We start from the raw sequence: 16,091 nt of genomic DNA on the forward strand, positions 1-16,091 counted from the left end.
TAAAATTAAAAAGGCATATTAAATTATAAGTAAGAATATAGATAACGACATTAGAAATAATAAAATTAATCTTTATTTCTTACAAATACAATTAACATAAATATTTAAGGATAAAACGAAGTGCGTAACTGCATTTTATGATATTCTACTTGACCTATACATAATACAATATTTTTATAATTTGTATTGATATTTAAATTATAAACAAACAAATATCAAATTAGTAGGCGCACAGTCCAAAGTATAACTTGTCCATAGTATACAAACTACGAACAATATTTTTATAACAAAAGCTATATTTATTTCAACCTCAGTTGAACTAATACTTATTACTAGTTATTACCATAAATGAATCGATTATCTCGATATATATCTACACTATCTATCCGAATGATATAGAAACTTGCATCCCTTTAATTATTTATCATTGAGATGTTGCCTTTTAAGTTTTTAGAAAACTAAAATTTTTGGCACTAATTATGAAAAGGTTTTTATCTTTTTCCTCTAAAAGGGGATAACTAGAAAGTTAGAATATAACTTATTTTATTTCTAGTTCAATATCGATCCTATCCTGTTATCTTAATTTGTTTTTTTATTCAATAGATTCTATTGTTTATTTACCTGTGGCTACAGGTTAGTTGACATTTCAAGTATTGACAACTTTGACAAATTATTTTACTTCTTTGGTGTAAATGAAAGAGAAACTTAAACTTTTCACACGGAAAACATAAAAATAATCCGTGCTTTATCAAATCCGGTCGATTATCTCAGTAAAGTGATAAACTCGTTACTAGATTAAGTGTTTTCAATATTTCAATAGTTGGTTTGTTGAAAAGCATTATAGAATGAATAATGCACCGCAGTTCTCTTTACGCTGGAATAATTACGTTTCTCACGTAACAGAAGCGTTCAATGTCCTCCGTTTTGAAAACGATCTAGTGGATGTGACACTCTGTTGTGATGGAGGTAAAATCAAAGCGCATAAAATGTTGTTGTCCGCCTGTAGTAGTTACTTTAAACAGATATTCAAAGAGAACCCGTGTCAACACCCTGTAATAATATTCAGGAACTTCAAATTCGAGGACCTCAATGCAATTATCAACTTTATGTACCATGGTGAAGTGAACATATTTCAAGAACAGTTGGAATCATTCCTTATTACTGCTGAGCTTCTAGAGGTTAAGGGTTTGACTGATAACTTGGAGGATGAATCATCTAAAGCACAACTGCGAATCACAGACAACACCTCTTTAGATTTAAGTTCCAAATCAAGCAGAATGACTGATGATATTGTGCCTGTTTTATCTGATGAACCAATTAACTTAGCTACTATGCAGACTACTAGGGAAGAGTACAACATTCCACAACCTGCGACAATGGCCAGCAATCCAACTAGAAGTATTCCAGAACAAGAGAATAGCAATGTTGAAATGCAACCGGAACCTTCAAAGTCTGACGATAATGTTAAATTGAAAACAACACCATCTAGTGGTGAAGAAATGCAAATTGATACACAATCTACTTCTGTTGAGGATTTATCAGAGAAAAATAATTCTGGTTGGTATTTATTTTGAAATAACTAATTTACACACATGTTTTAAGTAATACATATTGTTAAACATTTATTCTGTGTTAAAGAAACATTCTGAAATATGAACATTGTGTTTTTATGAATGAATGGGCTTGCCTTATGTGTAGTTTGTATTATCTTTAATCCTTATCACTGTGATATTTCATGGAAAATCTATAATCAACATTGCTCTCCAAATAGTATTATAGATTTCAGAGAAATATCTAATTATCATATTAACTATAGAATGTAAATTCAAAACCTTTCTTTTTATTGAATAATGAAATCTATATTATGATAAAAAACTATTCAATAAGTAATAAAATTATTTTGATGTTACAGAATCAGAACTTGCGAAATTCCGATGCCAACTATGTCCAAAAGGCTTCAAGCATCCTACATCACTGACTTTGCACAAGGACTCACATGCTGGAAAAACACAATGCCCTGTCTGTCATCGATCATTTTCACGTTCATACGATATGAGGAGCCATCTGCAAAGAATACACCAAGGGAAACAATTGACAATTAAAGAAATCAGATACAAGAATACAAACGATAGCGTTGCTCCCAAGCAATTCACTCATCATATTTAGTTCTAATTTTAAGCCTTATGGTAACTAAGTTACCAGTTCTTAAGCACAGAGTGCAAACGCCTAGAACTGTCTTATAGAATTTATATGTATTACAGCTATTACTTATATTGATACAAATGAAATATTATTTACTATTTTTATTATTAAAAGTCACAAATGATATTGCTCAGTGCTAGCTTTGGCTATTTTTTATACTAGTCTGTAAATTACTGTTTTAATATAATAATTGTTTCTATTATTTACTTTGTTTTATTTTTTGAGTGTGTATATTTTCGTGGGTGATATGCATTAGAAACACTCCTAAAATAAGTAATTCTTCACCAGTGCTTGCAATTTTTCAACAAAAGTATTTAAAAACATTTTGTTACCTAGTGGTACCACTTGTGACTTCTAACTTCGAATGCCTGCGGTAACTGTAAATAGGTATGATTTAAAACTATCAGTGCTGTGTTAATACGAAAAGTAAAATAAATACATACCTTCATTGTCCTGTTAGGTCATCCCATTGAAGACAACCAAATTGAGATTTGTCAGCAAATTCAGATTGTGACAAAGAGTTTCAACTCGAAATGTAGAGTGGTCTGAAAATCTTAAATACGATTGCCTAGCACGGGATCTCATAATCGATTCCAGAGTCGTGCAAAGTAATATTATAATATTTTTCGGTTGTTCGAAAATTCATCGTAGATGACATCTCTATCCCACTTACCTAATTAGGTAATTGATATAAAGTCGGTATTTTGTTAGTTGTGTTCAGCTCAGTCGAAGAATATGAGTTGTGTGACTAAGCTCAAGTACTGGATGTTCAATCATCATATAATCTAAAGGCTGTGGCAACGCACTTGTTTATTTATACCACCTATTCTGGTGTTGCAAGAGTCCATGAGGTGGCGCTGATAGTTTAACATCAGGTGATCCGTCTGCTCGCTTACCGCGCTGTGCACAAAATACCTCGTCAAACTCCTTTTGGAAAATGAATGGCTAAAAAAAACTGCGTTGACGGTAATAATCCGCCCCTAAAACGACCCACTGACTGTTCTTTTCGCTTGACTCTTAAATCTAATATTCTTTAGAAAAAGAATGTAGCAATTTAGATGCTATTTCGATTATAATAGTGTAACCCTAGCGGGTTTACCGGGGCTCCTGCCCTGCTCGACAAGCAGGAGTATGAACGGGGTGGTATTTAGTCAGTAAGAGTCTAACACTCCCTTTCGCCTGCCCAGGGCAGGAGAAGTCACTGGATGATTTCCCCCCTCAAAAAACCTATGTAACGTTTGTAGTTGTAAGCTACATACCTACGTATAAAATAAAGGGAGGAAGTACATACCTACCTTTTTTTTTTTTGAGGAGGGAAAATCACAAATAAGTACATACCTACCTTGTAATGTTTTATAGCATAGCGGTGTAAAACGAGCAGATGGATCGCTTGATGGTAAGCGATCAACGTCATCTATTGATACTCGCAATCGAAACACCAGGGCAGTTACAAGTGCGTTGCCAACCTTCTAAAAATGGTTCAGTGACCGGTTCTCACAAATAATTGTTCCGGGTCTGAGACTCTGGGTGTGATGTGTATGAGTATGTGAATTCGTATATTTGTAGGTACACGTATTCACGAGCTCACGATATATGAGAAAATCAAAATCGGACGAGTTTAAAAAAAAAAAATAGCAAATACCTCTGTTAAAATTAAACCTTTGATTTAAAATTGGCAGGTAGGTAGGCACTACATATAAAACCTTCAGTTTATTTTATTTATCCCCTAGTACCCTAATCATTATTTTGTTTGATACGCACCGCCTGGAAGTAGTACAAACCCATTGGGAGTTCGCGGACTTCGTGGGCCGAAGATGTGTAAATTTGGTAAGTAAACATTTTTCGAAAATCTAACCCAGAATTAGGTAATTTTATACTTAAATAGGTATTTATCTACCTTTAATTATTTTAGCGAACACCTACCTATTTGATTTCAAAATGTAAATAAATGTTAATTCTACGCAAATCTGTGTTTTAGTGTACCTAATCATATCGTGTAATTAATTAGGCTTCCCAGCCTACTTCATACTAGAAACCTAATTATTGTGGTTAGGTATCAGTATCTGGAGGTATTAAAATATACATAATTTAATTTTAGGTATCTACCTGAGCTAACTGTAACTAGGCATCTAAACTAAACCTACCTATGTCTACCTAATCTGACAGGAGCTTTAGCTATACCTACCTGTCTAGTACCTACATATTCTAGTTAGAAATTAAATGATTTAAAATTTAGACATGACCCTGAAAAAGGACTAAATGAAAGGAATTAATAAATTAGCACAGAATATGCAAATGTACAAATATTAAAAGATTTCAATTCATTAAAAATATTTTTTAAACCCGCTGGACCCAACTAACCTTTGAGTTGCAAATTGAACTCGTAATAATAAAAGAATTCAAGAGGAATTAACCGCGTTAGTGCATGCAGTAATGGTCGTAATAGCGAGCGAGCCACGCGGAGCTGGCGAGGGGTAAAAGCTAAGAACCAAAAAGCTTCAGTAGCCGGGCGGGACAATCAGGGGTTGTAGAAGCGAGGGTGGCGGGGTCGGGCGGAGGGCGCTCGATACGCGCGCGCGCCGAGCTCCGCCATCAACCAGTCGCATTTCGACGTCGTTGCGCTCGGTCTGTGTCTCGTTTATCGGCGCGCATCTGTCAAACGCTACGATATCGATATAAAAGTCTCACGTTATTCATAAAGTACGTATATTATTTCGTAGAATTACCCAGAATTATTAATTAATATTAGTTTAATTGTGAATCGGGAGTGATATTGTTGTATTTTATAGTTTTAATATAATTGTTTACATTCAAACCACATGTTTACACGATACGTTAAGTTGGTTTCTGATAAGCGCCGTATATTTGTATTGATAGTTATCAATTAAAAAGTGCAGTGTTTTTCTTAATTAGCAAAAATATTATAGAATTGACGGACTACAGTCACTCATACATCGGAATCTGAATACTTGGTGCATTGATGTGATGTTTTCAGCGTTCTTTTCATAAATCGTTTGGGAGATTTGTGAAGTTTCGTGAAAATAGTGGATGCTTTTATTCAGTAAAATGAGTGTGTGAATTTTTGATGGTGTGTCGTGAACGGGAGCGCGTGTAGAGTTGAGATTCGCTCGGTGAGCGTCGCGCGACGGCGCAGCGAGGGTATTGATCGGCGGCGGCGGTGGGTCGCGAGACGCCGGCGTTCGCCCGCCGCCTAAATAAAGCTCCGCATGTGTGCGCCCCGCCTCGCCGCCCTACGTCGATGCCGCCCGCCGTCGCCGCCGACGGCGACGTCTTCGTACCGTCGTCGCGTACATGCACTAGCCCGATAGCCTAACAACACACTATCACATGATTCATGCATTCAACTCAGATTCGAATGCGAAAAATCTGCATCGTATTAGTGACAGAGCCATAAAAGCAATTTAAAGGGCGAATGTAGATAAATAATTTAATTTATTTATGAGTGCGTACTTACCTTGTCAAGTATTCTAAGGTAGAGGTGAATTGAACCATCAAATGCTCTTCTTGATATCGATCAAACAGTAAAAGCAGAATCAAATAAGAAATTTTTAGATTATGATAAACATTCTACCCAATTTGTGCATTATTATCATTCTGTTTATAGAAAAATGTGTAGAATCTATAGCTAAAGTTATCGATCCATAAAATTTTAAGTTAACCTCAAGTTACTCACCAACCTACCTTAATATACCTACCTATTTTAGTAATTGACATTTTGTGTGTAAATTCAATTGGGAGGTAGGTGTTAGGTACCTAATCTAGGACCTACCTTCTAATTTATTGAATTAGATACCTAAGTGATCCGATTTGATGAGAGACTTGAGGTGTTTACTGCCAATACGTAAAAACATTAACATCACCTAAGTATCAGGTTAATGAATGTCTATAGCCATCAAGATTAAGAATAGTTGTAGGGATGCTTTTTTATTTGTTATTTTAACGATTAACTCTGAAAATTAATAAACCGAAACATCTGGATCGATTTAACTACCTGTTTTTGACGTAAATACCATAACTAGGTCAGAAATCGATGATAATTTCGGCCCTAGGTAGCAGTGGAACTGTGGTTTGAATCTACTAGATTAGAGAACTCGTCTTTTACTTTCTTATATTGTTTAATTGTGTACTTATCAAAAATACAATTCGTTGTTGATCTTTCACAACCAAAATTTTGTTATTAAAATGACAAGCTAAATGTACAAACAAATCCCCCATGTTGTTATAATCATGCCGACCAAAATCAAATATCCTCTACCAGATGGATGATTACAGACTTTACTGATGTGTAATTGATAAATCAAATATTTGTTGTAGGTGTGAAATGTTGGGATAGTTGACGGTAACACCCGTGAGAGCTATGGCGCGCACAGTGCTGGGAGGCGGCGTGCTGCTTTGCGCGCTCAGCGTCGTGCTACAGACGCGCGCGCTTACCTTATTGCCGCACGACGTGCGTCCCGGCCATGCCGTCAGACATTTTGTGGGCAACCACTCAAGATACACGCTTCTAGATCCTGAGTACGCGCCCTATTTTACACTCCTCGATGACGGCCTACTTATGACTACAGCTGATCTAACACCGCTACTCAATCAACCTGTCAATTTGGCCATACTTGAGCAAACTCCTTATAGTAGTGCAGCTCATGCCATTCATCTCCTAGTTATGGACCGACGTCAAATGTTGCAGTTCACGTCGGGATTATTAATAGGAGGAATCTATGAAAACAATCCACCAGGCACTACAGTTGACCTTCCACCCATTAGGGCTACGGCTCTTATCGATGTGGGTCCACTAGCATATAAAATCATCAAAGGAAATGAAAATTCTGTATTTTCCCTAAGACAGAAAGGAAAAACAGACACGAATCCCGAAGTAAAGTCAGTTGTAACGGATGGTGACGTGGAAATCGTAGCTAATAAACCATTAGATACTGAGACGAAAAGCTGGTATGAACTTGTCATTCAAGCTACTGACCTTCATGGAGTGAATAAAGCTAGTCTTCCAGTAAGGGTAGACGTAGGTAATGAAAATGACCATGAACCACGTTTTGAGCAAGATGTTTATTACTTTATTGTGAATGGAACTACTGATGAAAATGGTCCAAATGGAACTGCACACTGGCCGAGATTTTCAAATATTGGTCAAGTTCAAGCTACCGATGCTGATAATGATCGAGTGTACTATTCATTACAAACACCTAGTAATTTGGTAGTAATAGTTCCTCAGACTGGAGAACTTATATTGGCAGGCGAACCAGATACCCGTGAAGCGGAGTTGAGTGTGATTGCTCATGACACAGGCTTCCCACAGCTTAAAAGTCGCCCTGCAAAAGTTTACCTTGGGTTTATAGTTCGCGACCAAAGAGATTTACCAGTTCTGCATCGTGAAAAGCGTCGTGTGACAAGAGCTGTTAGACCGACGAAGAGGATTGAATTTACTGAGGCCGATGGTGAAGTAGAGGGACGTGCTGTTTTTACGTTAGAAAAAGAAACTGACCGCGAGACTTTCAAAATTAGGGACGAAAATCCGTGGGTTACCGTGGAACCAAGTGGTGTAGTGAAAGTTAAAAAGAAGTGGGACTATGAGGAACTCGGACCTGAGAAGACCATCGATTTTTGGGTGACCATCACCAACGCAGGAAATGGAGGTAAGTTTCAAAAAGTACATAACTAACTAACACTTTAGGAATCTCTAATACATCTGCTCTCCTCTCTGTAGACTCGTGAGTACTGTTTTTTTTTTTAATTTTTAGGTAACTTTCAAAATCTATTATCTTAATAAAATCGGCAAACAAATTAATCGTCTGCTAAATCACCATGTCGTATTAACTTGTTACGCGAATTCACAAGGTGTGGTCTCTACGACAACATGTCTATAGCAGTTACTTCATATTTATTCTAACCCACAAATTCACTCAACGTCATTGTCACAGACAATATAAAATTATTACTGTGAGCATCTTTCACCTTGGAATCAGAAAAAAGTGCCACCAAAAATGTTATTGAACAATTTTCAAACCTAATCTAATCGTCTTCAAAAAGAAAAAAGTGTAAGGCAATTTAATATTTTTTCGTCCCAAGTCCTTCATTTTTTACTCATCCATCCATCTCTTCAATGTCTCTATCAAGGGCAAATTGAGATAATGATAGGGAAAGAATGGGGTGGGCTGAGTACGGGATGTGTTTCCAAGTTACACGGTCTGCAACACGATTTCTAAGTCGTGTTAATGTTCACGTTCATCTACTAATGGCGATGTTTAATTACATGTTACTTATCTTGTTAGTTTGACAAAGCTTTTGTTTCTGATGTTGTCTCGTTGATTAATTTTAGTCTTCAAATATCACGTGACGAAATAAATTAGCATCCAACAACTTTTATAAAAGCAGGCTTTAGAAAATTTGTTTGACAAGATGTAACGGACTGTTAGGGAGGCTATAAAATGTGTAAAGATGAAGTTATAATTAATGATGACACTGTATTATTGCTATATTCGATCGATAATGTAGTAAATATGGTGTACGTGCCGCATGCACCTGTCGGATCGAATGGCGCAGCGGAGCATGACGTCGTGGTCAGGTCCCGCGGTCCAACCCGGTCACGAGCACTCACGAGCCACCGCCAGCCTCCGACGCTCCCATCACGACTAACTAATTGTTTACTCTGCCGAAACGTGTCTATCCTCAGGAAATGCCGTTTTATCTAATTGTTGCTACTCAGTAATAAGCGATTTCAATTCAATTGCTGCTCCTAAAGCTTTTCAATTTTGATGTCCCATTGTATTGAATTCATTCCAACTTTGCATACGTATTATTATTTTCCGGCTTGTCTTAAAGCTAAGCAGCATAAGTTGGGACTTGATGTTTTGTTGCCTCCGTTTTAATGAAGAAATACGTAGCTCCGAGTTTGTATTGTTTGTTTTATGACGCTGCACATGTTCAAGGAGAAGAGAACAAATAAAATCTTTGACAAATGAGGATTTCTGGGAATATTTTGTTTAGTAATAAAGTCAAAGAAAATTGTTCAAATTGTGAATGGTCTCTATTATTCTCAATAATTTATTTAATGAAGTTGATGCAATGTTGCCAATGAAAAGCGTAACGCTAGCTTACACGTAATAGGCCTCTGGTATTCTAGATAGATTAGATTTTATAAATAAAGTACCAGCGTGCTTCATCACTCGTAAATTAGCGATGGCACGAGTGTCCGGAGCGCGTGGAATTCCCATTAGGCACAATGGTTGTCAGGTGGATTGGTAGCAGGTTGCATTGTGACCACGGGAGCTACCGTGCTGAATGCGTGGATAATCGGAGACCTGTCGCACGGCCCCACCGCTCCGCTCCGCTTCAAGCCTCCAATTCTACGCATCGTAATTCGTGACAATTACCTGAGATGTGGAATCCACTATTAATGTGTTTTGTTTTTATAATTTGTAGGGTAAACAAAATACGTTTTAAAAATCCCTACATAATATTAACAAAAGGCAGTGTGGACTGTATTTGTATAAATGATCTTTGAGCGTAACATAAATAATTAACTACAACGAAAACCTAAAAATTTGTTTCGTCTAATTGTAACAAACTTAAATCAAAATCATCATTAGGCTACACAGGAAAAAATAACTTACAATAAATCAATCTTCTGATACAAATCAAAGTGGAACATCAAACCATAAAATCTGGCACAAATGTTATCGGGCGTTATTGAAATACATCGGAAAGGGTTTTGTTTAATTACAACATGAGGCGCATCCTAGGTGGGTGGCCGATCCAAGCCGCGGGCACCGAATCACCCCGAACCCGGACCTCGCCAGGGATCTAATCATTATCATTATTACGTGGATAGTTGTTTCAATTATATAATCGTGAGCATGCAGGATTTCTTTGCTTAGAATAGACCCTCATATTTACGACACCAGTTTTACAATATTATCGTATCCTTTATAATGTACGTGGTTTTAGTTAATGGATTTATTATAACTATTTAAAGCTTGGCACTATACGGTAAACTAAATAAAGGCTTCGGTGAAACAATTTCGTGCAACTCACACCACAAGTCGGTTCGTGACGAAGTACTCGAGGGAGCCTCGTCAAAGCACCTTTGTCTACTGAAAAGCGTGCTCTATTGGCAAATTAATTCTACTCTCACCCAACAGCAACGCTTCTCTTTGAACCAGCAATCGACAAACACTTTGAAGTGTTTTCAGAACCCTCATTCACTTTTACCTTGGAGAGCCCTGCATTGATTTTGCGAAAATAATTCAAGTGAAAAATATGACTGACCCCTTTATTGGAAGAATGTTTTCCGATATAAGTAGGTATGTAGAATATTGTGGGAGTTGTTTTACTTGTACGGTTATTATGAATCGGTGAAATATTTTTCAAGTAATAAAACGGCACGGCCGCGCAGGTGCGCCACGAGCTGGGGTGGCATTTTAATCCTGCATGAGAGATGACAGACTGCAACGGAGAAGGAACGTTCAGTCCCAAGAGTTATCAATTACCAGGACGCACCTAGGCAACCTGTAAAATTCTATTAAAATAACAATACCATGAGCTTTAAGAAATAATGCAGCGACTTTATCATCAGTACCAACTTACTTACAGAACTTCTCTAAGCTAAGTCTATAAATTAAAGCATTTATTTCAGTTAAACCTTAACTTTTGAAATGTCAAAACTGAATTGTCCGTCTGTCTGCCTGTCTGTCTGTCAGTGAGTAGAGTATATCTATCATAACCTCTGCTCTCGTATATGCCTAAAATTGTAGCCGATTTTTATTTTACCTTTTTTTTTAAAACGATCACTTTCATAGAACATGGTTTATCAAAAAGCCTGTCCGCGCGGTCGCTCACTTTTATTTGTACTCAGTTCATTTCGGTTTGGTCTACCGACGCGATGCCGTCATTTTAGTCATTCACAAAACACAATGTTACGGATTCTGACATCTACAGTGAGACATAATGTAATCTATGGCGTTCCAAATTCGTTTTCAGATGTTCAATTATAGTGAGAATAGTATTATTGTCATTGAAGATTATTTTGTTACGGGTTTCAATAGCTTTCATCAGAGTTTGCCAAATAACGAATATAACAAAATAATTGCATAGCTTTGATAACTTATTCCGGTGCCGCGTCGTTCCTCAAAATATGGCTCCAACTTCCAAGAATAGCTGCATGCACCGGTTATATCGGATATCGGGTTTAAGTTGGGGGTGTACGGTAGTGCAATACTGTGTCAAGTCGAATCGATAATTGAATATGATAGCTGGTGTGACGTACGTCAGGCGCGCCGTCGTCGGCGTCGGTTAGAAATTGGCACATCCGGACAGGGGTCTGGGCGTCGGGAGACGATTTAGACCGGCCTAGTCTGATTCAGATCTTACGTACTTGCCATAATATGTTCCGCTCCAAAATTGCATCAAAATATCAGTTCAAAATGTGCAGTACGTTTCTGGGTGAACCGGAATCAAGAAGTACTTTGATGATCAGTGTTGAATGGATAGCAATAGCAATATAGTTAGCGGGCCGGTTACGGACCGTTTGAGATGTGTTGTTTGTGAAATTCAGTCGTCATTCAATCAATGGGATGGGTGCGGGCGTCGCTCGCACAACAATCACACTGGCTATTACTGGCCAATTCCCCTCATTGTGACCACTCGCCGCAATTACGTATGCGCACTTCCTATGGTCGACCCCAAAGCCATGATCACCACATCTGCTCTCATATTTTTTTGCTTTCCACGGTCCTTTTATGAGGATGCATCTCGGATGTTAATAAGCGCTAACTGTTTTAATAAGAACAATGCACAAACAGTAGCTAAGGTCATGTGAAAGGGATTCTGTTTTTTTGTTTGCTTTTGTACAAAATATTTCCTTTTGTTTGAGAGTAATACTTTTGTGTTCACAAGAATGCATAACGTTGTATGTGTGTATATTTACATTGTGAATCTAATAAAATCGTGTGTTCCATTCGCAATTTTCTTTTTCTTCGAAGGGTCTAGGGCTAGGGCCTGCGCGTGAGTTAATAAAATTTGCTCTCCCCTCTCATTTATTTTCATCAAAATACGTCTCAGTGGTGTATTGTGGACGCTGTGGTCGGGGTTCCATAATTATTGTTTGTTAAAGTCTCAACTATTCGCCGGGTAGGGTAGGTATACTAAAGCGAGGTCAGAATATACCTACTATTCAACAGTTTTTGCATGCTTAGGTACTAAAATATTTGTTTAATAGCTCTTTCTTTTGAAGGCTTTTGTTATAACTAAGAACCTTGATGTGTAATGTAAGAAAGTATGTTTATGGCTAGTGTCGGCACATTTGACGTTTTAACACATCAATGGGTTTGATGCACGTACTTATTGGTGCAGCGGTACGGTGTACGGCGAGTCGTGATCGTGAGTGATGCGCACACATCTCTCCTATAATTACATCTAACGCATTTGTAAACAGCAGAGGCGTCGGTGCGGGAGTGCTGCGATCTCAACCTGCCCATTTATAGGCTTTCACTCTGATTGTGATTTGATTGCGGTCATTTGCTCGTCTTCATAAACGGCGAGTGACCACTATGCGTTTACGCGCTCAACCAACGTTATATTACCACAATTTGTTAACCGAATAATAAATTGCTTATCGCGTTTTACTTTAACGTTAACTGACACGTTTGCGTAAGATCTCTTTTACATAAAGCTACAAAGGCTACCCATCTGTTTGTGAAGTGAAACAATATGACCTTTTACAATCCTTTCTAGTTTCTAATCTTATCACTAAACGACCCCTAATCCGTCCTTCAACTAAAGCGCCTTCAAATTTGTCTCGTGATATCGATTAAACGTAAACGTGCTCGTAAATCAAAGGTTAGTAACACGCAGAGTTTTGGTGTTCGATGCTCTCAACTGACGATTATAGTTGATTAATGTCGCAATGGATCTCCGTCAATCGGATCTCGGCCTGTGATGTTAGGCTATCAATTGTAGGAATACAGCGAGGTGCCTCGGTCTACTCGCAGCGTGAAGGTATAATAGGCGTGTCATTTTACGTTGTTCGATGGTCGTGCTTATTACATACAAACTATGACTGTTCACATGACCTCGGCACCTTCAAATGTCATTCTAGGAATGTTTGTTTATTTGGCTGGGATGAATTTCAGTTTGTTAAAGCTTTTGTCTAAATTAGAAGCATTAGTTATTTTTGTTTTTTATGCGTATTTAACGAGTCGCATAAGCATAACTTTTGTTTTATTTGGTAATTAAATCTCTAATTACAAGTTCACACGAATAAATTAATAAGCCATAATATAGGTAATCAGTGTTTAAAGTCGGTAATGTTTTTCGACGAACGTTAAACTCGTTCATTACCAACCGACAAAAATATTTTTAACTTCCATATTTCGCAGCGGCTCCTGCGGAAACAATATTTTGTTAACATTTTTTGCCCTGCGCGCCGTGCAAAGTTAGTTTAGTGCACATGCGGCACGCCTGCAGCTAAAAGAGCTTGTTTAAAAGTTTTATTTCTGCTTATAAAACACACATTGGTTATATATAAGTTAACTATGAAGCTGTGCGGTACTGGGGTGTGGCAGGAGGCGCGCGAGGATTGCACTCGGAGCGCGGCGTGCTATGCGGTCGTGCATGCACTTCATTCCGCATTGTTCGGTTTCGCAATGCCCGCTCTCGAGACCTCTCCAAACACATCCACGATTGACATTCACAGTTTGCAGCAGACGGCTTAAAGTTCACCCCCCTACAAGAATGGGGTGGACTAGCAAGACGCTTACAACTTCAAAGTTCGAATCCTGTGCTACTATACCTACCTATGTATGAAGAACTTTATGTGCGAACATGCATGGGGTTGAAAAACTCCCAGGTACTCTTATAAAAATACTTGCATTATGTTGTAAGAACATTTTGTTGTCAGAATAATCGACACACGGTACTCGAGACGAACGGGAAGTGTTTACTCAAGCGACGAAAGTGTTTTAAACTTAATATCAAACCATATCAAAACATCTACGAAACTGAGCTAATGTGACGTGTCCAGTGAAAAGATGGTCATTTACCAAAACATACTGTTAGTCGCTCGAGTAGGTACTTGCTTGAATGTTTGTGTGGCTGTGGTTTTTAATGCGCTTGACATAAACTTATCCGTAAGTTGTCACATCAGTGTGCGGTGTGATATCAAGTGTGCGTCAAGTAGGACATCCCTAGTAACAGAGGTGTGGCCGGTTCACGCCCAGGGTTCATCGTCTGATTCAAACAAAACGTCCGATACACGGTGCAGTTGCTTCTAATTATAGCAAACGGTGGCCATATGGGGATCTTTATTATATCACGACGTGCGCTTTGTTTCTACCACATAATTAGGCCGCTATCTCGGTTTCGTAAAACTACGTTTGTTTTGTTAACGCGCCAAAAACAGTAAAACTGAGATAGCCACTTTACCTAAATATCGGCTCTTCTTCATAAACACGAGCATTTTTAGTACATAACGTAAGTGGGTTAAAGTCATTCATAGATTCCATAGTTTCGCGATAGATGGGAGACGGTGGGAGCGAGCGTTTAAATTATTAAGGATAGCCGGCAGAATGGGGTCTACGTTTGGTGGGCTTATTAAGATTTACGGCACCTCTGGGATCTCGGTGCAATTATCAGTAGACTTTGACACTCATGGGAAATATCGTAGGGGGCATAACATGATTCTGACCCTCGCAGAAGCCACCATCGATCCACAAACTGCATTTAACAAAGTGGATTAAATTAAATGTCGTTGGTTTGTTTAGTCTGTGCTGTGGTTCACAAATATGTGAAATTTCCTGACGGAAATAGTCGTGAGAAAGCACCTTCGCCGGCTACCAGTTTCTTAGCTCGGCGTTAAAAAAATAATAACCGCTATCCGTTCTTATAATGTCCACGTCTAATTACTGTCCATTTAAATCTTTGGATGTTAGTAGCGTGTACATGCTTTTTAATTAGTTGTACTTACCACATTCCATCAAGTGGTTTGAAATAATTGTTTATCGTGTTTTCATAGAAATAATGCCTAAAGTTATCTTAGTTTTAACACAACTTAAACAAAACAAGTTTTCTACAAAACCATCGGTTGCTGGAAAATCCCATAAAAGTTTAACGCGGTATGTTCAAAAACCTCTGATTTCAATCTTATCATGACTAATTCTAGGAACGGCCATATGGGCAGAAGCGGTCCATTCATCATCTTGAATGATTATGGAACATGTTTCCCCTTTTAATTTGCATTCGGTGCGATATAAACCTCTTGATTAATAGTGTGGAGTGCGACATGTCGGCTCGCACTGTTCCTGGGATTACCGTCCGCTTAATTGGCGTAATCATTGTTTTACCAAATGTCGACTTACAACAGTTTATAATCTCGTTCGTTTGTTAAATCGCGAGTTAAATGCAGAACTCGGAGGTGATGCTTAAAATTAACGGGTTTCCGCTGCTGTCGTGCACATACTATTTGGCTGATTCGTAGCCGATTATAATAAACCTCAATTGCTAACTTGGTGTGAGGTTCTGGTTTCGACACGGGCAGCGGTCGTCACGAAACATTACGAACATTCTAAAATTTGTTTTGGTTATGTAGATACGCTGGATGGCATGCATCTCTCAGGGTCTTTCGAATCGAATCCAAGCGAGTTATCGAGTTAAAGACGTTTTGATTTATTAATATTATGCTAAGCTTTACTATTTTATCTGTTAAAATGCATTCCGAAACATTATTCTAACACGCGATCGAAATTCAGAATCCGCAGGGGTCCTGACACCTACTGTTACGGGCTGGTTAGATGCTTCGTTATTTTTAGTATTGGTTTATGATATCGAAGTTCGAATCGGTGAATGTTTATTGCTTATTACTTCCT

At 38.1% G+C, this 16,091-nt stretch overlaps 2 protein-coding genes across 6 annotated transcripts in view; both read left to right on the forward strand.

Annotated features, from left to right (window-relative positions):
• Positions 1-662: 662 nt before the first annotated feature.
• LOC118273137 (protein abrupt) lies at positions 663-2,404 on the forward strand. Its single transcript, XM_035589935.2, has 2 exons — positions 663-1,557; positions 1,913-2,404. The coding sequence occupies exons 1-2, from the start codon at positions 846-848 to the stop codon at positions 2,164-2,166; spliced, it is 966 nt and encodes a 321-aa protein (XP_035445828.1). The 5' UTR covers positions 663-845; the 3' UTR covers positions 2,167-2,404.
• A 2,366-nt stretch (positions 2,405-4,770) lies between these two features.
• Positions 4,771-16,091, forward strand: part of LOC118273138 (neural-cadherin) — a 281,396-nt gene continuing 270,075 nt past the window's right edge. For all 5 annotated transcript variants that reach the window (XR_007705726.1, XM_035589941.2, XM_050696780.1 and 2 more), the window contains exons 1-2: positions 4,771-4,902; positions 6,538-7,868. Coding sequence is in view for 4 of the 5 variants with exons in the window: in XM_035589941.2 (XP_035445834.1) it covers positions 6,581-7,868 (1,288 nt within the window). In the remaining variant the exon portion in view is untranslated. The remainder of the gene's footprint in view (positions 4,903-6,537; positions 7,869-16,091) is intronic.

The sequence above is a fragment of the Spodoptera frugiperda genome, chromosome 1 (genome assembly GCF_023101765.2).
Source record: "Spodoptera frugiperda isolate SF20-4 chromosome 1, AGI-APGP_CSIRO_Sfru_2.0, whole genome shotgun sequence".
NCBI lineage: Eukaryota > Metazoa > Arthropoda > Insecta > Lepidoptera > Noctuidae > Spodoptera > Spodoptera frugiperda.